This window comes from Herpailurus yagouaroundi, unplaced genomic scaffold (genome assembly GCF_014898765.1).
Source record: "Herpailurus yagouaroundi ecotype Mexico unplaced genomic scaffold, PumYag 140, whole genome shotgun sequence".
Lineage (NCBI taxonomy): Eukaryota > Metazoa > Chordata > Mammalia > Carnivora > Felidae > Herpailurus > Herpailurus yagouaroundi.
This window is the reverse complement of record NW_024412395.1, coordinates 95,733,621-95,759,131: the sequence shown is the minus strand read 5'-3', so window position 1 is coordinate 95,759,131 and position 25,511 is coordinate 95,733,621. Positions and strand designations below refer to the sequence as shown.

The 25,511-nt window shown below is 47.2% G+C and overlaps 1 protein-coding gene across 1 annotated transcript; it reads right to left on the bottom strand.

Moving 5' to 3' along the window:
* Positions 1-407: 407 nt before the first annotated feature.
* On the bottom strand, positions 408-25,476 carry STK36 (serine/threonine kinase 36). The gene is made up of 27 exons (XM_040476265.1): positions 25,273-25,476; positions 24,718-24,892; positions 23,885-24,025; positions 23,697-23,774; positions 21,764-21,894; positions 21,284-21,533; positions 19,539-19,632; positions 19,076-19,245; positions 18,470-18,657; positions 17,858-17,957; positions 16,033-16,176; positions 11,617-11,796; positions 10,591-10,688; positions 10,097-10,202; positions 8,442-8,592; positions 8,123-8,250; positions 7,483-7,587; positions 7,037-7,135; positions 6,862-6,950; positions 6,514-6,577; positions 6,217-6,327; positions 4,530-4,604; positions 3,898-4,060; positions 3,534-3,681; positions 3,157-3,304; positions 1,848-2,594; positions 408-786 (listed from the first exon to the last, which is right to left on the bottom strand). The coding sequence occupies exons 2-27, from the start codon at positions 24,799-24,801 to the stop codon at positions 643-645; spliced, it is 3,936 nt and encodes a 1,311-aa protein (XP_040332199.1). The 5' UTR covers positions 24,802-24,892; positions 25,273-25,476; the 3' UTR covers positions 408-642.
* Positions 25,477-25,511: the final 35 nt, after the last annotated feature.

Genomic DNA, 25,511 nt, shown 5'->3' with positions numbered 1-25,511 from the left:
AAGAAAGAAAGAAAGAAAGAAAGAAAGAAAGAAAGAAAGAAAGAAAGGAGAAAGTTAAAGAAATAAAGGAAAGGAGAGGAAAGGGGAGGGGAGAGAGGGGAAAGGAAAAAGAAAAAAGAAAAGACTCTCTACCATAACCCATGGATGGGAATGTGGGCTATGGGCCAGGAAACCATCCACAGCAGCCTTTATCCCCATAGCCTAGAGCTGAGATGGGCCCAGTCTTCATCACTGTCCTAGGGCCAGTGCACAAAAGCAAGAACCTGTTGGGAGGATTATACAAGCTCTAGAAAGGAAGCGGCCTCTCAGGTAGAAGGTACCTCCCTGAGGTCTGGGAGGTATGTTCCTGGGGTTAAAGGCACATTATTGGAGAAAGACCCCTGCATGTAGAAAAGGAAGGAATCTTCTCTGGCACCAACAGCAATGAAGTTTACTGATTGAAATCATCCTGAATCTGGGGAAAGGAGGGAGCTTTATACATAAATCTCTTCTAGTTTCTCGTTCTTAAATCATTTGACTTGTAGCTTATCTCTTTTTTTAGTCTCTTTTTAGTTCTTGGTTGAGTTGGTGGCTTGAATAGTAGAAAAAGGTTGGCAATAGAGGGGTAACGAAAGTGGGTGGATGGACCGTAGGAATCTGAGATCACGTGCTGTGGGTTGGCTTCAGGAGGTGAATGAGTTTCCTGCAGTGTTTGGCAGAGGCAGGCCTGGGGCTGCTATGCGGCAGGAGCTGATTCCCCAGAGAGAGCATGGCTAAGCGCTCACTGGCCCCCAGGGACACCAGCACCTGTGAGACAGAGAGCAGATGACAGAATAGGACATGCAGAAGACTCTCATTTGGCCCAGGAATTCCCACTCTAGTAAAGAAAGAAAAAGACAATGGGCCCCTGAGGAATCAATATAGATTCTGCGGGGAAAGAGAAACTTTGGAGAGAGGGCTCATCGAGACCAGAGGTCTACTGCCATTCTCTTCGGTTACACACCATGAAACTGAGGCACCGAGGGATCCATGCATTTGTCCCAGGAAGGGGTCATAAATGCAGCAGTGACAGTAAGTCAAAAAGTGTGATTCCTAGTCATGAATCTTGACCAATGGGTCTTAACCTCAGTACCACCAAGAGTCTCTTATATTATTTCCCCATATGGATTGCCAGAAAATCCCATAATTTACATCATCACCATCCTGTCAAAATTTCTGTTCTGCATGAACCAGCCAATGTTCCCACACTGCTTTATTATAATTTGGAGGTTTAGCCTTATCATAGGGAGATGTGTGATTCCCATTAGGCTACTTATGTCACAAGCAGAAAAAGCAGAATAAAGCAGTGGTTAAGGTATGGGCTCAGGACTCAGACCCTTGAGCTCAGAAGTCCAGTCCCCCAAACTAGCTTTGTAACTTGGGCACATTATTAAATCCTTAGTGCCTCAGTTTCCTCACCTGCAAAATGAGGAATATAATAGCTTAAACCAGGTAATAAAGGTAAAATGCTTAGCATGGCGCTTTTCACGTGGTAAGTGCTAAAAAAAAAAGAAAAAAGATAGCCCCTTCCCAGCCCCCAGAATGAAATCCCTCTAGACCTCAACATCACCTCATCTGGCCTCACCTCCTTCCCACATAGCCTCAAGAAGAGAGAACCCCTGGGCTTGGAGATCCTGGGAATTTGCCACTCATCGAAGCCCTCTCCCACATTCCTTCCCTTCTCCGGGGTGGGAGATGGTAGATGGCACACCCATCTCCAAGACACCGCCCATGGGTTTCCCAGCATCCCAATTCCTTAAAGGCTATCTCAGAAAAATGTCGTGAAATACAACCCCATCGTCATGGTCCGGAAGTCCCCAGGGGTGTACCTGATGGATGCAGGGCTCCTGTCGGAGGCTCCGGAGGGCAATGAGGGCGGCCTCCTTCACGTTTAGCTGGGGGTCTCCACAGGCCATCTCTAGGAGCCGCTGGGGTACTTGGCACTGTAACAGCTCCTCCCCCAACCCCTCAGGGCCCAAGTTGCCCAGAGCTGACGCGGCATTGCGCCGGATACCAGCCTGAGGATCTCCAAGTAGCTGGGTCACACTGGGTATCGCGGCTGCCAAGGCAGGTCCCAGGGGACCAGCTTGGTAGGCTGCGTTGCCCACGGCAAAGCTGGCACCGCGCCGCACGGCAGGGTCCTTGTCTCTAAGCCCCAGCAGCAGAAGGTTGAGCAGCCCAGCCTGGCTCTGCAGTGCCCCACGCACAGCCATGCTGTATTGCAGCAGGTGGCCCAGGAGCCCATAAGTGCGGGCCCGCACAGAATTCTCTGGGTGGCCCAGGAGGCTGCGCAGGGGCCGATAGGATTCATCAGGGCCAGCCAGGAGTTCTTGGATGAAGGACAAGTGGCTGGGGGACAGTACTCGGGCTGTGTGGGCCAGCAAGGAGAGAATGTCAGAGGTCAGCAGCGGCTGGTCACCCAAGAGGGCAACTGAGAGGAAGGAGATGATGGTTCTAGGGGAGGCAGCCACTGTGTTCACAAACTGGTTGAGAGAGGTGGAATCCGTGAGGGCCAGGTGTGTGAGGAGGCTGACAGGCAACTCAACTTGCGTCAACGGAAGATGGTGGCAGCAGACCTGGGAGAAGGGATAGAGGAGCAGGCAAAGTGGTTCAGGGAGAGGAAGAATTCACCGCAGCGAGGTAGCTAGAAGGGGCCCAAGCTCTGGCCAAGAGAAAAGCCAAGCTATGCTGAGAAATACCACAGAGAGCTGGAAGACCTGACCCGAGCCCTCCACGTGAGACTGTGGAGCCCAAGAGAACAGGTGCAGGATCATTCCTTGCTCTGCAAGGACTCAGGCTCTCTGCCTTCAAAAACCCACTGCTGAATGCCAAGGATTGCACAGAAGTGACTCCTGGCTGAGGAGCTGAGTCTCCCTGCCCAGACTGGGATGTTCTCCCCACAGAACTTCAACAGATCCAGATGAGGGACAGATGGAGACGAGAGGCGCCAGCCCCAGCTCCAACTAGTGCTTCTGCTCGGGCCTGAATGCTTTCTCCACTCCAACGCTTACATCAAGCCAGATGCTCCACTCTTCCAGGGGCTCAGGGGAGCCCTGGAGCTGTTGGGAAGTGAATTACAATACACGAGGTCGGCCATCTTCCTCCTCCACCTTCACGCCTGGTGGCTTTCCCAAATACCTGCAGCAGGCAGGCTGTGACTTCTGAGTCCACGAAGTCAGCTAACACACCTCCAAGGAGGTCGGCATCCACATCCAGGGCGAAGGGGAAGCAGAGGAGCTGGCAGACAGAGAGCACCACGACGGGCAGAAACCCAGACCCGTGAGGCCTAAAGAGGGCAGAGTGGAAGGATTTACTCGGTTTTACTCACCCACCCTTTATTATTCTCTGCCCCCTTCTCAAATCCCCAAGTCCAGCGCCCCTTCTCCAACCTCACCAGTCCTATTTCTGGCCTCGTAGCTCAAGCTGTCAGCTACGGCTCTCCTGCCCACCCCTCCCCACCGCCACACTGCAGACTGTCTGGACAGTCTGGTCTCCCTCCTCTAGCTCGAACTCACGCCCGGCCCAGCTGACGCAGGAATCGGGGGGAAAGCAGGTGCTTCAGGGTGGTCATGAGGATACTTCCACGTTGAGACAGGTGGCTCAGGCATAACTGGGGCTCCTGGGTGAAGGTGGCCACGGCCAGGCTCAGCAGGGCTGCCATGCCTGGAAACACCGAGAATGGAGACCCAGTGGTGCAGGAAGGGCCCCGGATGCTCCAGCTTCTCCAGGGCCCCCACCTATTTAGTCCCCTTTCCATCCAGCGCAGTCTGTGCCATCCTCTCCCCAGGGGGCAGCGGCTGCAATCTCTGTGGGCTAACCCAGTTCTAGGCTGCCTCCTCTTGAAAAGGATCAAAGGAGGCCATGCTTATGGAAAGATACCTTGGGGTGAGATCAGCGTCCAGTCTGGCTCTGGGCTTTGTGATGGCTGTGATTCCTGTGGAGACATCTCCTCGGGGAGCCTTAGAGCCATGGAGAAGCGGTGCCATAGAATGGTCCACATTTCTGAGCTAGCCACGTCCCTTATTGGGCTACCCTTCCGTGGCTGGAGATGAAATTGAAGGAGGGTGGGTAGGGAAGTCAAAGTCAGGTATCAAATGCCTTTTTCTTTTCTTTTTTCTTTTCTTTTCTTTTCTTTTCTTTTCTTTTCTTTCACTCTTATCCCTGACCTCTAAGGAAAGGGAGTCCCAGAAATAATTCCTCTGTTTTCCCAACAATGTGGGATTTCCCTGTTGTCTTAGTTACCTTTCTTATCACATCTTAACCCACGCAAGTGTCTGCTAGAAACCAGGGAATTACAGCTCTCCTCCTCACTGAATCCTGGGATGCAGCTGGGATTCCCCAGAAAGGGTCCACGATGAGGGCAGGGGGGCCCTTTTGAAGGTAATCACGGCCACCATATTTGACAGAAGAGGCAAGTGTGGGTTGCTTCTTCATTCCCATCGTCTAGCGGTTCATCAAAATGCCTAGTTTGTCTCTCCTGCCTTCCCATCCAACCTAGGATGCACCTGTACCTGGGTGAGAAGCTGCAGCAGCAGGATGAGGAGGCCGTCATAGAATCCACAGCCACCTGGTGGAGTCAGCCGGACCTGACAGAGAGAGGCAGGAAGAATGCAGATCCCCAAGAGAGATGAAGGGGCCTCACAAACCCATGCCTGCAACTCCTGGTCAGGCAGAAAGAGCTTGTCCTCTGCCTGGTGTAGTGGGGAAAGCTCTCCTGGACTTACACAAGTCCTGGTTCCTGACTATTCATTCAATGACTACCTCTGCTCTAAAGACACATCATCTGGTAGGGTCGGAAGACACTTGCCACACAAGAGGCTGGGGTTGGGGTGGGGGTGGAGACACAGTTGAGAGTGCCTAACTCTGCCTTCTGGAGGTAGAACACCGATGAATTAAAAGTTCAAAAAGCAGTCAAGAGAAGGAGGTGGTAGGAAGGGACAGCATTCCTTGTAGCATAAATGAAGGCAGGTCATGAAAAATGATAGTGAATTTTGGAAGTGGTAACTCCGGGTATAGCAGGATTATAGAGCCCAGAGGTAACAGATGAGCTTTGAGGAGAAGGTAAAGGAGTCTGGACTTTATCCCGGAAGCAATGGGAAGCCACTGAGCTCCACAAGCTCCACGTGGGCAAGATTTTCGTCTGTTATTCACTGCTGTAGTCTCAGAACCCAGAATAGCGTTCGGTACTCAATAGATACTTCTGTGCTAAATACTTGAACAAATGACTAGACTTTTAAGAAAGCTCACCCTGGTGGCAGTGAAGAGAATAGACTGGAGAGGAGAGAGCCTAGAATAGAGATCCTTCAGCGGGCAAGCGCCACAGTGCAACATAGATGGTGTGCACACAAACTAAGGCAGGGCAGTGATGGTGCCAGGTAAAAAAAGATCTGAGACAACAGGAAGGAGGAACACATGGGACCTGGGGGAACCATCTAGATGGGGGAATAATGGAGCAGAGAACACAGTCTATGATGACTCCCAGATTTCTGACTGGGGCTCCTGGATGAATGTGAGTGTCATCACTACTGGTACCACCTCTCTGAAGTTCAACTTTACCTAGAAAAAGCAGGTGAGTCTCATTACATTTCATGCGTCTCTCTTTCAAGTGTGTTGTAAGATAAGATGTGAGGTGCTTTCCAAATTATAAAGAATTCTGCATCTATAAGGATGATGATCATTTGAATACGAAGTCTATCCTTATTACAAAATGAAAGAAATAGGGGTTCCAAAGTACCTAAAAAGGAGAGGTGGGGGGAAGGCCCGGAAAAGGAGAAAGCAGAAAGGAGGCTACACAATGGACTGGATTCCTCAAGAGTTCTCGGGATGCCAGCCACCTTTTCCATTTCAGTTAAGGAGAAGGAGGGGGGACAGGGAAGCCAAACTGTAGTCAGAGGGGAAGAGATTAAGCTTTTGAAATGACCCTAACAACAGGGGCAGGAGCTTCTGCGGGAGGAGACTAAAGTAGGCAGGAAGATCTCATCCTCCAGTAGGTAACTCGGGTCCCCCTCCCTCTGTCCCTCTTTGGAAGTGCCAGCCCAGTCTGGGCTCAGAGAAGCTGTCATCTGGGGGCAGACAGGGAGGAAATGAACGACTGCTTAGTTTGCCCTAGCCAAGCTGGCACTTCAGTCTTGCCCCCAAGTGGAGTCCTGGGTCTGACTCAGTGAAAATGTTGTCTGTGCCCTCTCCGGTATACCTCACCTCTGCAGGGGCAGACAGAGCGTGTGAGGCTGCAGCAATCCACTCCACAGGCTGGAGGTCAAAGGTCACCCCTTGCTGACCAAGTTGACCCAACAGGCAGGCTGCTGCACTCTGGGGAATTAGAGGAAGAGAAGGAATGTCTGAATCTGCCCAGTAGTCACGACAGGCAGAGAAGATTTATGTCTCTGGCCCAGAAGAATGCCTCATAACCACCTCTTGATGAGAGTGATGCCCGTGCACCCTGCAGGCCTGGGTGGCAGGGTGAAAAGGGGAAGGAGGGGAAAACTGAAAACTCACCACGAGAGAGACAACGTGTGAATGGGTAAAGAGAGTAGCAATCTCATTGCCTAGCTTCTCCATTCTGGAAAAAGAAGATTCATCAAAGGATGCACCAAATGAAAGGAGGCTAGGGAGTGGACTCCCTCCCCGCTGGATGGCACTCTCCACACGGCTGCATGACCATTGCTCCAAGGCACAAAGTTGGTAGGAATCTAGGTCTGTTCTGTTCTGTGTAGAGAACATCCCCATCCCTTCTATCCCCATCCCTTCTGAGGATAGGCTGTAAGGTGCCATTCCCCATATTCTACGTCAGGGTGAGCTATCGGGAGGGAAGATTCCAGTGGACAGAACCTACTTCAGGCTTACCCAGACGGCAGATCTTGCAGCCGAAGGACAAGAAGGGAGAGGAGGTAGAGTGCCACCTCAGTAGACTCTTCCCAATCTACTACCTTTACCTACAAAGGAAACCAAAGATATCAGAGCAACTTCTGATTGAGACAGTAGGGCCACCACGATATACTTGCCTGTGTTCCTGGCCTACCTTGCCCTGGACCAGCATCAACAGTGACTCCAAGGCCAGGGGCTCTTGCCCTAGCAGATGGCACAGGCGCTCACTGACATGGCAGCATGAGTAGAGAACCTAAAGGAGTGGGAAGCAGTCTGTCAGTGAAGCCGAGCAGCCCCTGGGTTCCTGGATCAGAAGGCTCAGCTGAGAAGCAGGCTATCCTCTCCGCAGATCTAGTGTCCACACCGGGGCAATTTGAGAAGTTCAGGCCAACTTCCGCCTCTTTTTGCTATAAGACGGTGAGATAGGGCTACTGCTCTATTCTAGTGAGGACTGGCTAACAGTGGGGCCATCTCAGGTCGAACAGACTGAAAAGCAGAAAGGGACCCTCTGGGGTCTCTTGTCTCTCTCAGTGTCTTTCTCTCTTGGTCTTGGGGGTTAAAAAGAAATCTGAAGTCCCAAGAGTTCTCGACAGGCAGTACCTTGAGAATGTGTAGGCACAGGATGGGATGCCGCAAGCCAGAGATAAGGGACGGTCTCAGTTGGTTGTTGTCCTCGGTGAGCTGATTCGCCAAATGCTGAGAGATCTGTAGGGACATACTTGAAGCCTCAACCCCATTCCCATATTCCAATCCTGTTCCTCTCATGTCTCCAACTACTCAGGGTTCTCAACCCCTTGCTAGCCACTCTTCCTCAGGTTCACCAGGAACCTCAGATCCCATTCTATTCCCAGTCTTCATGGCCAAAGAAGAACCAAAAGTCATGGCCTAGTTTAGCCCTAATAGAGACAGGTATAGAGGAAAGTGTTGCTGGCCAAAAGGGAGCAGGAAATCTAAATCCTGAGCCCTTGAGGCAGCATCACAGGTAGCTTTGGGTCAGCTACCCTACCACATGGGCAGTTTCTCAATGAGCTCTCTAGCCAGCTGGCCAAGGGTTCTGGGATTTTGGCGACATCGTGTTCAACAAGTGGCCAGATTACCAGACCCAGGTGGAAGCATCTGTTTCTGGAAGTACAGAGTAAGGGGAAGGAAAAATGCTTGTTTTTCTGCCTTTCTGAGAAGCTGAGGCCAGCCTCATCTCCAGCAACATGGATGAGAGGAAATCAGAAACTGCAGCTCAGACCTGCTCCTTGGCTTCCCAGCAGCTGGGCAGCCCCACAGGAGCAGTGCATATGGCTGCCAGTGCAGAGGACATGGCTCCAGGCAGGTCATCACTCTGCTCCCGTAGTGGCTGGCTCACTTGGGGGGCTCCTATGGAGAAAAGCAAAGAACGCAGGGTGGAGTCTGATTGTTTGTCTCGGATCCCCATTCATTCTTTCAGTGCACAATTAGTTGCTGAGCCCTCACTAAATGCCAGGCACTCTTCGAGGCAATGGCAGTCGGGAGGGCACAGCTGGAGTTACTCAGAAGTCAAGAGAACCTCCGCTCCCTACTCTGGTTACCTGGGGGTGTGTGGAAAGGGAGCTGGGGAACTGTCAGGCCACGAAGGAGCCCATCCAGCACAGCCCGCTGGGTAGTCAGCAGGCTGGAGTAAAAGGCTTTGGAGATGGTCCGGCTGTTCCCATCCATGGCTTCACACAGAACAGTAAAGCACTAAGGGAGACAAGGGCGGCATTAACATTAGGGCAGCAGAAAACTGACTGGGTTTAGGGTAAGGAGCAAGAATCCCCCCAGAAAACCTGAGAATAAAGGAGAAAACCCAGGGGGACCAGCTGTGGCATTCTAAGTATTCCTCACACAGAAAATGCATTATAATCAATTGCCTTCACATTTCAAGGATGGCAATTTTAGGTTATCAATCCTATTCTCTGATCAGCTGCTTCCTAGATGATGTTTCTCAAAGTGTTATCTGTAGTCCATGAGTATGAGAATTCCTGGGGATTCCTGGGTGCCTTCCAACCCAGTCTTACTGATTCAGAATTTCAGGAGGTGGGGTGTTTATTCCAAACTTCCTATGCACTCACTGCACAGTGACATATGACAAATGCTGGCCAATAATGTGAGTCACTGATGGCCAAAGTTTAGGCTAGACGTTGAAAGCTTCCTGACTTGAAAGGATGAGGGAGGTTAAAATAGGCTCTCAGACTAGAAGAGTTCGAATGGACTGCTCACTGGAGGCAGAAATGAAGCCCAGATCTGTGTTCCCAATTGCCAGTCTGAACAATGGCTAGGCAACTGTTTATTTCCTTGCTCATGTTCCTCCCTAAGTGTCCCCTTGGAGATCAGTCAGAACTCCGCTATCTTCTCATTCAATCTTCTATTCTCCTGTCCCTCATTTCCAGAGTCCAGGGGTGAGAACCCACTAGCTTGCTAGTCGTAGGGCAAATACATTTGGGAAATACTAGTCCATCTGCAAGTCTCTTCAAAAAGAAATACTTCTAGGGGCGCCTGGGTGGCTCAGTCAGTTAAGCATACGACTTTGGCTCAGGTCAAGATCTCACAGTCCGTGGGTTCAAGCCCCTCATTGGGCTCTGTGCTGACAGCTCAGAGCTTGGAGCCTGCTTGAGATTCTGTGTCTCCCTCTCTCTCTCTGCCCCTCCCCCACTCATGCTCTGTCTCTCTGTCTCTCAAAAATGAATTAAAAAAGCATTAAAAAATTTAAAAAAAAAAAGAAGAAATACTTCTATTTGTAGTTCCCTGAAACAGGCCACAGTCCTTAATGCCTCTGGGCCTTTGTAAATGCTGCTCTTTCTGCTTAGAACGTCCTCCCTACTTTCTGCCTCACCCACCCAGCAAACTTCTACGCATTCTTCGAATCCTAGCAAAGATGATTTCCTTTGAGATTTCTTCTATGACTCCCCAAGTAATATTAATCATATCTTCTTCAGTGGTGCTTCTGTACTTTATACAAGTTTTATACAAGTTCTAATGTACTTTTCATGCTGTTGTCCTTGATCATTTTTCATCTCTCCTACTAGACTACTAGTCCCTTGACAATGGGGACCTTCTCGTACTCAAGTGGCATAAGGCACACAGTAGGTATTCAATAAATGTTTGTTCTATTACTTTGATCTAACCCTCTATAGTTATAAGAAAGGGAAAGGGAGAAACATGGAAAGATATCAGAGACAGAAATCTGGACAAGGGAGCAGATTACCATAAGGCTATCCCTCCTTAGAGTCTGCTCAGAGTCATCTGGTTGGGCCAGCAGTTTCCCCAACAGGTCCAAAAAGAGGTTGGCGGCCTCCTGAAACACCTGTAGGCTGGGAAAAAATAGCCCATCTCTCTAAAAGCCCACGTGAGGTAAACGTCAGTTCTGCAGGTAGGAGAATCTGTGCAAAGGAATATATCAGAATGCTCCTTCCCCTCCCCCCACTAAACACACACAGAGTCTTACATACCCTCCAAGACCTTTCTTTGCCATTTTCTCTACGTTACTTAAATTGTGACCCTTCCATTTAGTGTATGGTGACCCTTAGAACCTCAAAGTCTTGGGGTGAACTTAGAGTGGTCTCGGTCCTTAAGAGAATCAGGGGATCCCTAACCTGTTGCTTTCTCCTCACTTAGCCTCTTCCTAATAGAGGAAGGAAGAATTGGGGGTAGAAATTGAAGCCAAAGTGGCCAACAGAGCAAAGCTGGCTCTCATCCCACCTGTCACCTGTCTGGCTCCTCTCCAGATTGAAGGTGCAGGCAAAATAGGCCTGAATCACAGCCATCAGGTGCCGTAAGAAGGTCCCATACCAACATTGCTGTCAGGGAAGAGGACGGAGAATATGGGCAATGTAGACGAAGAGAAAAGGCAGTGAAAAAGGTGTCAGATATCCAGTCAGGCTGACCAAACAGGGAGGCTTCTGGACAGAAAGAGGAAATCTAGAGGTAACAAAGGGGCAGACAGGGGGCTGTAAACAGCCTGTATCTTGCTTGGCCAGAATAGCATTTAGGAGTTAAGGAGGCTCTATTTTTCAAATAGCTCAAATTCCTTTCTAAATTCCTTAGAAACATTCAAGGTTAACACTCACCAGCAGGATGCAGCTTCCCGTTAAACATTTCAGTGTTCTGTCCTCTCAGCTCAGCCACAGCAGAATGCAGCGTGGGGTAGCACAGATCTGGCCTCAGACACCCTGAGCCTCATGCCTACCTCCTCTGTTTATCCTACCTCCTCCATTTATTGTCCCTGTGGCCATTTACAAGCTAATGCTGGTGTGTAAGTTGATTAATCCCTGAATTTCAGTACTCTGTTCTATAAAAGCAGGTCAATTAAAACCTAGGATTTAATATTCCAAACCACAGTGCTCTAAATATTGGGAAATTGAGCATAAAAATCTGGGTTTCTAGCTTCTCTTAGAAAACTGGAAGATCTGGCAACACGGGGCCCGTGTTCTCATGTGGCAACAGTGAGCTGAAGCTGAGGGCATGTCCCATTCAGATTGGGCACAAGATCTCCGGTCTGTCGTCTTCCCCACTACTCTCATACAGTCACACAGAGTCTACCTCCCTGACTGACGGGATCTGCCTGGCATCAGAAGGCAGTGGAGTATGCAACTCGCGGTCTACTAACCGGAGAGGAGAAAAGAAAAGAAAAGGCAGTGGGCCGAATAGAGATGGCACTTTGAAGAAGAGAAATCCAAGGAGCAGAAAGTCCTGGAAGTCTTTCAAGGCTACTGGCCTACTGCTTACCTGCTGGATACTGTTGCTGTCCTGGCTGTGTCTGAGCAGGCTGAGCAGCAGCCCGGGGAGCCCTGCCTCACGACAGAAGGAGTACAAGAGAACAGAGTCGCTGCAGCTGGACAGAAGACTGCTCAAGACCCGGAGTGCAGGAAGGATGTGGGAAGCACCCTCCAGCATGCCTTTCAGGATCTGGGCGACATGAGGGAAAGAGACAGTAATCGATCTTATCAGAGGGAAAAGGAGTCACAAATACTAATTGTCCCCAAGGAGTTGGCAAAGCAGACCAATGTTCTCATTCCTTTCTTTGGGACTCTAAAACCCAAAGAAGGAGAATAGAGAAAAAGGGAAGCAGTAACAAGGAAGAAGAATATAGATATAGATGGTCAGGTCACTTGACTTACAACAGTGGTGACCAAGGGACAGGGGACCTTCCTCAGAATCTCCGTCAGGCCCAGTGCCATTCCTATCTGCTCCCTTCCTTCTCCAGCCTTTAACTTTAAAAAACATATGTATGTGCCCACACGCACTTCCAAAGATTAAACACAATGGACGCAAAACAGTGTCATTCAACTCCAGACAGGTAAAGCAATATCATCCAACTCTAGATCAGGACTTGACTAACTATGTATGACCTACAGGCCAAATCTAGCCTGCCACTTATTTTCATATAGCCTACAAAGTAGGGTCAGTATGATACTTTGAAATGGCTATTCTTTAAAAGGTTACTCTTTAGGGGCGCCTGGGTGGCTCAGTCAGTTAAGCATCCGATTCTTGATTTCGGCTCAGGGCATGCATGATCTCAGTTTCGTGAGATTGAGCCCCGCGTCGGGTTCTGTGCTGACAGCGCAGAGCTTGCTTGGGATTCTCTCTCTCTCTCTCTCTCTCTCTCTCTCTCTCGTCTCTCTGTCCCCCCACCTCAAAAATAAATTTAAAATTTCTAAAAAATAAAAGGATACTCTTCAAAAGAGAGTAATGTTTACATCAAGTGCTTTATCATATGCCATTCAGTGTTTCTAAATCTTTTCACTTATTTGCTCATTTACTCTTTACAATAACCCTGTGCAGGCAATTAACCATTTTGCACTAAAGCTTCTAGATAGGTTAAGTAAGGAGTCAATAATCACACAGCTAAAGAGTAGTTCAGATGGGGGCGCCTGGGTGGCTCAGCCAGTTGAGTGTCTGACTCTCAATTTTGGCTCAGGTCATGATCTCACAGTTCATGGGATAGAGCCCCATATCTGGCTCCGTGCTGACAGCACAGCGCAGAGGCTGCTTGGGATTCTCTCTCTCTCCATCTCTCTGTCCCTCCCCCCACTAGTGCTTTTTCTCTCTCTCTCTCTCTTTCTTTTTTTTTAAATTTTTTTTTCAATGTTTATTTATTTTTGGGACGGAGAGAGACAGAGCATGAACGGGGGAGGGGCAGAGAGAGAGGGAGACACAGAATCGGAAACAGGCTCCAGGCTCCGAGCCATCAGCCCAGAGCCTGACGCGGGGCTCGAACTCCCGGACCGCGAGATGGTGACCTGGCTGAAGTCGGATGCTCAACCGACGGCGCCACCCAGGCGCCCCTCTCTCTCTTTCAAAATAAATAAATAAGCATTAAAAAAAACTTTTAGAAAAAACATAGGAGGAAATCTTTCTGACTCTGGGTTTGGAAAAGATGTCTTCCACGTAACACCAAAAGCATAATACACAAAAAGAAAAAATGGTAATTGAATGTCATCAAAATTCAAAACCTTTGTGCTTCAAAAGACACTCTTATGAAAATAAAAAGACAAATCATAGACTGGGAAAAAATATTTGCAAATCACATATCTGATAAGGGTCTTTTATCCAGAATATACAAAGAATTCTTATAACTCAAGAAGACAGAACCCAATTTACAAATGAGCAAAGGACCGAAGAGCTATTTCACCAAAGAAGATACACAAATGGCTAATAAGCACATGAAAAGACACTCCACATTAGTCATTAGCAAAGTGCAAATTAAAATGACAATAAGCCATTATTTCACACTCACTAGAGTGGCAGTGATAAAAAGACAATAATACAAGCTGGCAAGAATGTGGAGAAATGGGGCCCCTCATACATTGCTGGCGGGAATGTTAAATGATGCAGCCACTTTGGAAAATAGTTTAGTAGTTTCTTAAAATGTTGAATATAAATCACCATCCAACCCAGCAATCCTAGGTATCCACAGAAGAAAAATGAAAACATATATCCACAAAAATACTTCCATATGAATGTTCATTGCATTATTATTCATAAAAGCCAAAAAGTGGTGACAATTCAAATGCCCATCAACTGATGAACGAAGAAACAAAATGTGATATAGCCATATGACAGAATTCTAATGAGAACGAGCAATAAAAAGGAATGAAGTATTGATATGTCACAAGAAGAAGGAACCTCAAAAATGTTCCGCTAAGTGAAAGGAACCAGATGTAAAAATTGGGTATTGGGGTGCCTGAGTGGCTCAGTCAGTTGAGTGTGCAACTTTGGCTCACGTTGTGATTTTGTGGTTCCGTGAGTTTGAGCCCCACATTGGGCTCTCTGCAGTCAGTGTGGAGCCCACTTTGGATTCTCTGTCTCCCTCTCCCTGCCCTTCCCCTGCTGGTGCGTGCATGTGCTCTCGCTCTCTCTCTCTCTCTCTCTCTCTCTCTCTCAGAAATAAACATTAAAAAAACAACAAAGAAAAGAAAAAACCAAACTGTGCACTGTATGATTACATTTATGTGAACTACCTGGAACAGGCAAATCTATGAGACAGAAAGTAGATTAGGGGTTGCCTGGGACCAGGGCTTTGGGAATGATAATGACTTGTAAATGGGTATGAGGGATCTTACTGGGGAGATAAGAATGTTCTAAAACTAGATTATAGTGATGGTTTCACAACTTGGTAAATTTCCTAAAAATCATTAAAAAAAAAAAAAAAAAAACGGCGCCCGAGTGGCTCAGTCAGTTGAGCGTCCAACTTCAGCTCAGGTCATGATCTCACAGTTTGTGAGTTCGAGCCCCATGTCGGGCTCTGTGCTGATGGCTCAGAGCCTGGAACCTGCTTCAGATTCTGTGTCTCCCTCTATCTCTGCCCCTCCCCCACTCATGCTCTGTCTTAAAAATAAATTAAAAAAAAAAAACATTAAAAAAAACTTTAAAGAAAATAGAAGGAAAGAAATGCAGGCAACATATTCTGGCTAGTTCCCAGGAAGGAAGATCATGGTGTTTCAGAAAACGAAAGGCTTAAATTATGGAAAAAGCCTAAATGTCCATCAACTGATGAATGGATAAAGAAATTGTGGTTTATATACATAATGGAATACTACGTGGCAATGAGAAAGAATGAAATATGGCCTTTTGTAGCAACGTGGATGGAACTGGAGAGTGTTATGCTAAGTGAAATAAGTCATACAGAGAAAGACAGATACCATATGTTTTCACTCCTATGTGGATCCTGAGAAACTTAACAGATGACCATGGGGGAGGGGAAGGAAAAAAAAAAGGTTAGAGAGGGAGGGAGCCAAAACATAAGAGACTCTTAAAAAACTGAGAACAAACTGAGGGTTGATGGGGGGTGGGAGGGAAGGGAAAGCGGGTGATGGGCATTGAGGAGGGCACCTGCTGGGATGAGCACTGGGTGTTGTATGGAAACCAATTTCACAATAAATTTCATATTAAAAAAAAGTTAAAATTAAAATTAAAAAAAAGGAAAGGCTTTGTAAGAAAGAACACTATGAATACCAATTAAGCAAAATATTATTCCTCAAAAAAGAATCTCATTCTTCTCATTAGTATACCTATATTAGAAAATATTGTATACTTATTTTTAACTTACTTAAATTTTTTTAAAATTTCTGATTTAATTAATATTTTTAATTTAATCAAGAAAGATTTCATGGAAAAGCGCTTTCTCTCACTATGGAAGTACTAAATAATACCCTCCATTTTTGCCTCTTGCTCTTCAATGCCTAAAACGTTTACCATCAGTCTGCCGACCCCTGCTCTAGGTGAATGCTCTTCCCTTCCGAAAAAGAACCCAATGGGGCACCCGGGTGGCTCAGCTGGTTAAGCATCTGACTTCGGCTCAGGTCATGACCTCACGGTTCATGAGTTCGAGCCCCACATCAGGCCCTGTGTTGATAGTTCAGAGCCTAGAGCCTGCTTCGAGTTCTATATCTCCCTTTCTCTGCCCCTCCCCCACTTGCACTCTCTCTCTCAAAAATAAACATTAAAAAAAAAAAAGAAAGAGAAACCTAAGGCCTGTTCTTTCTGTGTCACTAAAGGAGGTTAGCAAATATTGAATTAAATAGATGGATGATTGCAAGAGAATTGGAAAGGGACAAGCTTTCTTTTTCTCCTTATGTTTTTAATACCTCATCTGTGATTAAAATAGTCTAATCCCATCCACAGTATCCTTCTGCCCGTTACCTGCCCTCCTGCCTCGCGCAGCTGACCCTGGATGCGCTGGCAGAAGTCAGGATTGCACAGCAGAGTGAGGGGGGCCTTCAGCTGGACAGGCACAGGGTCAGCGGTCTCTAGCAGGTGCTGCCACTCATCATCGCTGTCGGGCTCCTGAGGCATAGGGGAACGAACAAGGTCAGAAGTGTGTAAGGTTCAAGGGTAGTAGCCCTCAACCTGCAGAATCATGGAGTAAATGCAAGAACCAGGGAATCCTTCAACACAGATGTATTTGCTTCAACCACCGGTTTAAAAAGGTATAGTTTGGCAGTATGTGAGGGGTCTTGAAAAGTCTCTTGGAGAACACTGGCATGTGTTCATAAAGAGGTACCTACAATATGTCCATTTATAATTTTAAAAAATTGGCAATGTCATAAAGGCAATCAGTAAGGGAATAATAAATCATGGCACATCCATATTAAGAAATATGATGAAGTTATTAAAAAGATTATAGTGCTCGGGCGCCTGGGTGGCTGAGTCGGTTAAGTGTCCGAGCGTCCGACTTCAGCTCAGGTCATGATCTCATGGTTCGTGGGTTCAAGCCCCATGTCAGGCTCTGTGCTGACAGCTCAGAGCCTTGAGCCTGCTTCAGATTCTGTCTCTGTCTCTCTGCCTCTCCCCTCCTCATGCTCTGTCTGTCTCTCTCTCTCAAATATAAAATAAAAAAACAAAAACAAAAACAAAAATAGAAAAAAAAGATTATAGTACTGAGGACACATCACTAATGTAGTATTCTGACCAAAACTACATAAATGAATTTAATCATGAGAAAGTATCAATTTGAGGAACATTCTCCAAAATAACTGGCCTGTGTACCCCAAAACTGTCAGTCACGAAAGACAAAGAAAGACTAGGAACTATTCCAGATTAAAGGAAACTAATGAGATATAACAATGAAAGCAATGCATAACCCTGGATTGGATCATGGACCAGGAAAAATTTTTTTTTGCTATAAGGAATAGTACTGGACCAATTGGCAAACTTTGAATATGGATTATAGATCAAGTAGCAGAATTGTATCAATGTTAAATTTCTGGCTTCTGTAATTGTACTGTAGTAGTGTAGGCCAAGGATCTTGTTCTTAACCAATGTGCACTAAAGTGCTTAGGGGTAAAGGGACATGATTGCATCTTACCCTAAAATGACTCAAGAAAGAGGATACACCCTTATATAAGCAGACATATACAGAGAGAAAATCATAAAGCCACTGTGGCAGAATTTGAAGAGTTGGTGAATCTGGATGAAGGGCATACAGGAATTCTTTGTGGTATCCTCACAATTATTCTTGAAGCTTGAAACTATTTCAAAATAAAAAGTTAACTACCCCCCCCCAAAAAAAAAAGCCAGAAAAGATTAAGGTAGAATTATATGTTCAGATGTAGAAAGATCTCCAAAATGGATCATCTGGTAAGAGAGGCATGATGCAAAACAGTGCATGTAGTGTGAACTCAATAACATTAAAATAGTCAAACTACAGATTTCTATGTATGCGTATACATACATGTAGAAGTGCAAACGTTTGGAAAAAGAAAGACTAAACTAATAATGGCAGACACCTCTGGAACTGGGGTAAGACGCAAGAAGGACTTCCATTTCTACCCATGTGTTCCAATTTTTGATAATTACATGTTTATACTGTGCAATTAAAAATCTACACATTAATAGTAAGAAAGCAATTTTTAACACCAGGGGAGCTTGTTCTTGGATGGTTGGGAATCACTGTTCTAGAAAAACATGTACCCAGACCCAACATCTGATAGCAAGGTCAAGGCCAAGAGGGGCCCCCACAGCTCACCTCATTTTCTAGGTCCACTGCATCAATGCTCTGCTGGCTCACCACCTCTGGCCTCAGCTCTAGGAGAGCTGGTTCAGAATCCTGGCTGATCTGGTTTTCCCTGCCAGAGGAACAGGGAACAGGAAGAGTTCCAGACCTGCGAGACTTAGGGTTCATCTACATATTCCTCTCTCTAGGCCCAAGATACGAATGAAAAACGAGCCACATAGGACTGGATAGAAAAGAGCTTTCTTCTAGGATATGGCAGGACAGGATGTTGACCACTACACATATCCTTGACTGCCCTTCCACTCTGAACCTTACTCTCAAGCCTACCTTGGCAGTTTTCACCTGTAGTTCTCAACTCAAATATCTTCCCTTTTACATGGAGACAATTCTTTCCTTCTCAGTTAATGTACAACTGAGGCATAAAGAAAGGAAAATTCCCATTGCCACTGATGAATCAGGAAAGTATCCAGAATCGGAATTCAAGAACACAGGACCTGGATTCCGAGGGCCCTGTCCATACTTAGGTGGTGGCTAGTGATAGACACCATTTTGTATTTGTTTTGACTAAAACCAAAGATCTTCAAGGGACCTCCATCTATAAACCCCTGGCTAGCCCCTCCTCACCGAGGTACAGGGGGGGTCTCTCCAGCCCCCCACTCAGCCCAGCTGTTCTTCATTTCTGAGGCCAAGATCCCAGCCAAGAGGCCTGGTTCCTGAGGAGTGGCTCTTGGTCTGGGCAGAGGGGCTGTGCCAGAAGCCATCTTGCTGGTCCTGTCCTCTTGCTCAAGGGCAGGTCCTGTGTTCCGGTGTTTCTGTGGGAAATGGGCAGGAGACACACTGAATCAAAACTATTTGGTTGTGGGGTGGGCTGCCTGGGTGGCTCAGTGGGTTAAGCATCTGGCTCTTGGTTTTGGCTCAGGTCATGATCTTGTGGTTCCTGAGTTCGAGCCCTGCATCAGGCTCTGAGCGGACAGTGTGGAGCCGGCTTGGGATTCTCTCTCTCTCTCTCTCTCTCTCTCTCTCTCTCTCTCTTTCTCTCTGCCCCTCCCCTGAGCATGCCCTTTCTCAAAATGAAAAAATTTAAAAACAAAACAAAATCATTCATAGGTATGAATGGTACCTACTCAGAGGGCAGAATGAAACCTATTCATGGCCCTTTCTCAACCTTCCTTCTCCAATTCTCTCAGTCACTAGGCTGGTCATGTCACATATTCCCTTCTGTCCACATACCTTCTGCTTGGCCTCCTCAGCCATGTGTTTACAGGCTTGTCGCAAGATTCGAGAACGATTGCCCTTGGGGGCCAGCTGGTGTGCCTGTTGGTCCTTTAGGACCTGAAGTTCTGGGGGTAGGCGACTGGTGAATGGGGTACCCAAATCTGGGCCTGCTGGTTCAGTTATTACTGTAGGGAAGAAGAGGGAGAATATGTGATCACACTGGGGCTGCACCACCATCTCCACTTGGCCAGAGACAACTTCAGTGTCCTCAGGCTTCTGTGGAAGGAGGCCATTTTGACAATGTGACAAAGAGGGAGTGGGGTTGCAAGAGAAGTGCCAAAGGTTAGGCAAAAGGTTAGGAAGAAAGTTCCAGCTGGTAGGGTAAAGCAGACATGTTACATCCAGACACTGGGGGAAGGGGGTAGATTGGAAAGAGCACCAGGGAAGTGTAAAAGCCCTGGGAACCCCAATGACTCACTGGTGACACAACCAGCTATAAAGGGGTGATGTAAGAGATCTGGCCAGGACAGACGCTGCCTAGGGTCCTTGGTGAGCAGTCCCTGCAGGAAGTTCTGTGGAGAGAAAAAATACCCCATGGGTCATCGCTTTCCTACAGACTCCCTCTAACTCACCAGCAGAACTAGGAAACCAAGACTCCTGAGTCCGTTCCATCAGCAAACTAGCTGGTCTTGATCACGCCCTCTCTAATCCTATCCTTAGGCCTCATTTAGCTGGCTTCAGGGAGAGACTTCTCTGCCTCACCTCCTGCAGAGCCCCAATTCCTGTCCAGAGACTTACTGTCACCTTCACAATCATCTTCAGAAAGCAAACATTCAAAAGAGTCTGAATTGCTCACTTTGCCCTCCCTTTGATTGCGGGTTTGTTTGCAGCTGGGTAGGACCAGAAGCATTGGTGGTTAAAAGCACACTCACACACAAGTCATTGTGTAAAGATGTGTTTGGGAGCACAGAAAAACAGAAATCTTTCAGCAAGTCTTGAGATGGCAGAAGGGAAGGGAGACTGCCTCTGAAAAGGGTGTATCTGTTATGGTGTATCCTTGGGAAAATCCCCAGTTGGGCCTAAAATAGGGATAGAAGGTACTGGTCGATTATGACCACTGTTCTAAAACAAGGTGATTAGTATATTGTGGCTCTTGCTGAAGATGCCTGCCTGTCTGCTCTAAGGGAGAATGAATATCCTATGTAGATCACCCACTTAAATTTCTTTTGCTTAGATTCTTTTTGATAATTATTTGAGCCTCCCCAACTAAATAGGTTAGGGAGAAACTTGTCCCTTTTCATCTTAGACAGGCCAAGGGAAAGTTATAATGAGACTGCACTCTGGGAAAAGGTTGCACTTAAATTCCATTGAGGGCCCAAATTTTGCCCTAGATAAGAAATAAAAAGGGTCAACTCTTTATTCTCCCTCCCTCCCTCACCTCCTGAGACTTAGCTGCAATCAACAGATACCACTTCTATCACCTGCCCCTAATCGCTGATCTAGCCCCACTAGCTCTGGCCATTTGGATTTCTGAAGATTCCTTCTTTCAGGAAGAAGACTAAGAAGTCTGTGGGCAAATCTAGATATCATGAGGACTTTGCATCTGATAGGAAGTAAGTGGAAGAGAGGATGTGTAAAAGGACAGTTTCTGTCTCTGGTGGCTTGAAACTACCTTACCATTGTGATAAAGAATAGCCTGCCCTGGGGGCAGCTGGGTGGCTCGGTGGGGTAAGCATCTAACTCTTGATTTCAGCTCAGGTCATGATCTCACAGGTTCGTGAGTTCAAGCCCCACATTGGGCTCTGCACTAGAGCAGAGCCTGCTTGGGATTCTCTCTCTCCCCTCTCTCTCTGTCCCTCCCCACCGTGTGTACGTGCTTTCTCTTAAAACAAATAAATAGACTTAAAAAAACACACACATGTATACACACATACATACATACGAATATATATACACATATATACACACACATACATATGAATAGCCCACTATGTATATGAATAGCCCGCCCCAAGGAGGGGCTGGCTGGTATTCCCAAATTCTGCAGAGTTTAGAACAGCCTCCCAGAATAAGCCCCTGCAGCAGAAAAGCAACGCAGCTTGGCCCAGCTCCCACATTAGTTCAGTAACGGCAGAGTCTTGCCCCAGATTTTGGAAAAGGGAACCAGGGCAGAGGAAGACAGGTTTCTAATGCAAAAGTAATCTCCCTTTCGACGTTCATTACCTTGAAGCAAGGACTAATGGTGGTCGGCCAGCGCACAGGGTCCTTGAGAATGAGGCTGACCAACTGAAAGATGCTGGTAGTGTAGAAGGGAGGGGTGCCCACAGCCAGCTCATACAGTATGCAGCCCACAGACCAGAGGTCTGCAGTGTGGTCATACGGTCGCTCTTCCACCAGCTCTGGAGACATATAAAGTGGTGTGCCTTTGATGGATGTCAGCACCATCGTGTTGGTGCTCATTGCCCTGGCAAATCTGCAGGAGATGAGGGAACAGAGTTGGGAAGAGAAAAAACATATTCAATAAAAACAAGGCCTATCATGGTGTGAGATATCCCAAACTCAAACAGAGAACACCTTCCAAAGACCCAACAGGAACCCCCAGTCTTTTAGCTCGGGTTCTAAAATGAGGTCCAGGTAAGTTAAGCATATGGTCGAAGACTCCTTGCAGAACTGGAAGCTGAGACAGAAGGTCAGGGTCCTCACCCAAAGTCACAGAGCTTGATGCCACCACCCTTGGCAAGGAGGATGTTCTGAGGTTTCATGTCACGGTGGAGAATGCGGTGGGAATGCAGATAGTACAGAGCGGACACCAACTGGGCAGCAATGGCCTGAACCTAGGGGTCAAACAGGCAGGGGAAGGAAAGGAGAGGCCAGAGGAAGGAGCCTACTGACGAGCCCAAAGACATTTCCCTAAATTACTGATGAGATCTTCTCTTCTTGCTCTTTCTTCCAGAGCTTCCCACATCTTCCTTAGCTCTTGACTCCCATTCACTCATTCTTTCATTTGTTCATTCACTCATTCAAGGAAAATGTATCGAGTCTCACTAGCTGTGACCTGGGATGGGCAAATTATCTCGTGCCTCTCATATGCATCATCTGTAAGCTCATGATAATAATACCACCTCCTTTATAGGATTATTGTGAGGATTAAACAAGTCAAAGCATGCCATGCTCAGAATGGTGCCTGGCATTTAGTAAGCCTTCAATATACATTAGCTGTTACTAAAAAAAAAAATTTTTTTTTGTTTATTTAGTTTTTGAGAGATGGAGCACAAGTGGTGGAAGGGCAGAGAGAGGGGGAGACACAGAATCAGAAACAGACTCCAGGCTCTGAGCCATCAGCACAGATCCTGACGCAGGGCTCGAACTCACAGACCGGGAGATCATGACCTGAGCCGAAGTCAGATGCTCAACTGACTGAGCCACCCAGGTGCCTCTACATTAGCTGTTATTAAACAAGACAAAGTCTTTTTTCTCAAGACAAGTAATCAGACAACAAACAAGACAGACAAAATAAGTACGATGATGACTTACAAATGACAATGCTTAGAAAGAAATGGATTGCTACAACAGGAAGTCCTGGGGGGGGGGGCTACTTGTTAGAGTACAGAGAAATCCCTAGAATGAGTGTGGCTGGAGAATGTGTTCCACCAAATCCCACTGCCAACCAGCAGGTCTTGGTGGTGAATCCTGCCTTAACAACAACTCTTATTCCCTTCCTGCCCTCTCTGGTACCACCACACGTGCTATCTGGTGACAGCAAAAGCATTAATAACAGGAATGTTGAATACTGTGCATCAGGCACTCTTTTAAATGCTTTATATGAGGGGTGCCTGGGTGTTTCAGTCAGTTAAGCATCCAACTTTGGCTCAGGGCATGATCTCACAGTTCATGGGTTTGAGTCCCACATCGGGGTCCATGCTGATGGTGCAGAGCCTACTTGGGATTCTCTCTCTCTCCTTCTCTCTCTGCCTCTCCCATGCTCAAGCTTTCTCTCTCTCTCAAAAATAAAAAAAAAAAATTTTAAAGATTTAAATGCTTTACATGAATTCATTAATCTTCACAATAGTCTCATGAGACAGACATTAAAATGACATCCATTTTTATTTTTATTTTTTTAATTTTTTTAATTAAAAAAATTTTTGTTAACGTTTATTTATTTTTGAGACAGAGAGAGACAGAGCATGAATGGGGGAGGGGCAGAGAGAGAGGGAGACACAGAATGGGAAGCAGGCTCCAGGCTCTGAGCCATCAGCCCAGAGCCCGACGCGGGGCTCGAACTCACGGACTGCGAGATTGTGACCTGAGCTGAAGTTGGACGCTTAACCGACTGAGCCACCCAGGCACCCCGATGACATCCATTTTTAAATGAGGAAACTGAGTGCTAAGAAGTTAAGGTAACTCGCCCAAAAGGATCCAGGTAGAAAGTGGCAGAGACAACTTTGTACTCAGAGATTTTGGCTCCAGTGTTCACCTACTTTACTGACATGCCACACTGTCTCTATATATACCTAGACTCTTATAGTTTCCTCAGGAGTTTTCAAAATGGAGAATCTCAGTGCCCTCAGCTTTTGCTACCAGTCCTTAATCTGAAAAGAGGTCAGGGTAGGGGACAAGTTTGAGCGAGGAAACATACCTGGTCTTCTGGAAGTTTTCCATCATCTTCCAAGATCTGAAAGAGCTCTCCCTCAGCATAGTCTGTCACCACCACCACCTGCAGGGAGAAGGCAATGGTACTGATGGCTCCAGATTTATGCATTCTGAGGCTGGGAAATTTGAGGGACCCTTCTTCCTGGGGAGAGGTGACCCAAAACTGAAGTGCACCTCTTTGTCAGTTTCAAAGCTGTCAAGCATATGCACAATGTTGGGATGCCGCAGACCCCGCATGATTTCAATCTCTCGTTGCAGATTCCTCAGCTCCTTCTCTGAACGTCCCAGTTTTGGAATGAACTTCAGGGCCACCACCTGTCAGTGGTAAGATGAAGAGTCAAGGCCTAACCATGCTATTGAAACATTCACCTCGGAGCTCCAGAACTCAGGCTTCAGATTGTTTGGGCAAATTCTCATTACCTGCTAGTCTCCTACTCCTCTTCCTTACAGTACCCTGGCCTTATCCAGACTCCCCCCACCTCTTGCCCTCGGAGAAAACAGCCTCTGCCAGACAGATCCCTTTGGTGGAATCTGGGAGAGGTGTTCTGATCTGGGTAAAGAACTCTGGGTAAAAATTTAAGAGATTTAGGGGAAAGAGAAGGAAGAAAAAAATGAAGAAGGAAGAATAAAGTTAAGGTGGTTTATCTCTTCCTGCGTGGTATGATAGACAATAACAATAATAAAAATAAAATTTATTGTTTACTAGGTGCCAGACACTATACTAATGTAGTGATTCAGCATGAATCATATTTAATCCTCAAGCCCCATCAATCAGATACTGTTCTTATCTTCTTTCTACAGATGAGGAAACTGAGACATTGAGAGTTTAAGTAACTTATCCACAGTTCTAAGGCTAGAAATGGTGGATCTAGGGTCTGAACCTAGTAATCCAATATTAGAGCACACACTCCACAAGAGGAATGACCGAGTCAGTGCCTTTGGAATACAGGTCCGTATTCTGGTCCCTGTAGAATCCCACCCAAGAGATATCCCTCCTTGTTCACCACCTGAGCACTGTATTTTCTTCGACCCTTGTACACCCTCCCAAAAGAGCCTTCTCCGATCATCTCCAACACGTGGTACTTCTCCATGACAGAGATTTCAGGATCCTTCAGATGGAAGGAGGTAGAGATGGTGGTGAAGGGCTACAGCTCCAGGGACAGCTCCACACATCTAGGAGGCCTGGGTCGGGCATAAAAGAAAGGTTCATGTTAGCCACCTTGCCTTTTCCTTTTTCATAATAATCCAGGCCTCAAAAACATGGTAGGGTGGAGTGGATGGAAAGATGAGATCTTGGGAGCAAACAGAGAGCCTCTTGTTCTCCCTCCTTTTCAACCTCCTTCTGGCCCCCAACCCAACCTCGTTCCCACCGAAACCCGTGCCCCACGCCCCTCTCCACGCAGCTCCGCCCACTCGACCGCTCCCCCTCTTCTTCAACCCAGCTTCTCCCCTCGGCCCCGCCCCCTCCGTCCCGCCTCGCCCACCCGACCCCGCCCCTTCCATCCAGCCTTGCCCACCGACCCCGCCCCTTCCAGTCTCCCCAGGTTCCTGCCACCGCCAACCTCCTCAATACCCCCGCCAGTGCCACCTGCCCGCGCGCTTCGCAGACCGGAGCCCCACTCTCACCCCCAGCCTAGGAGCTTCAAGCTCCTCAGGCCGAGGGATGCAGGCCCTGGCCTTCAGCCCCGCCCCTTCCGGCTGCCTATGGATTTTGCCTGACTTATAATTCTTCTCCACCCCCGCTGCCTTTCTCTTTAGACTCCCATTGTTACCACATGGGCTCGCTGGAACTGGTCAGAGA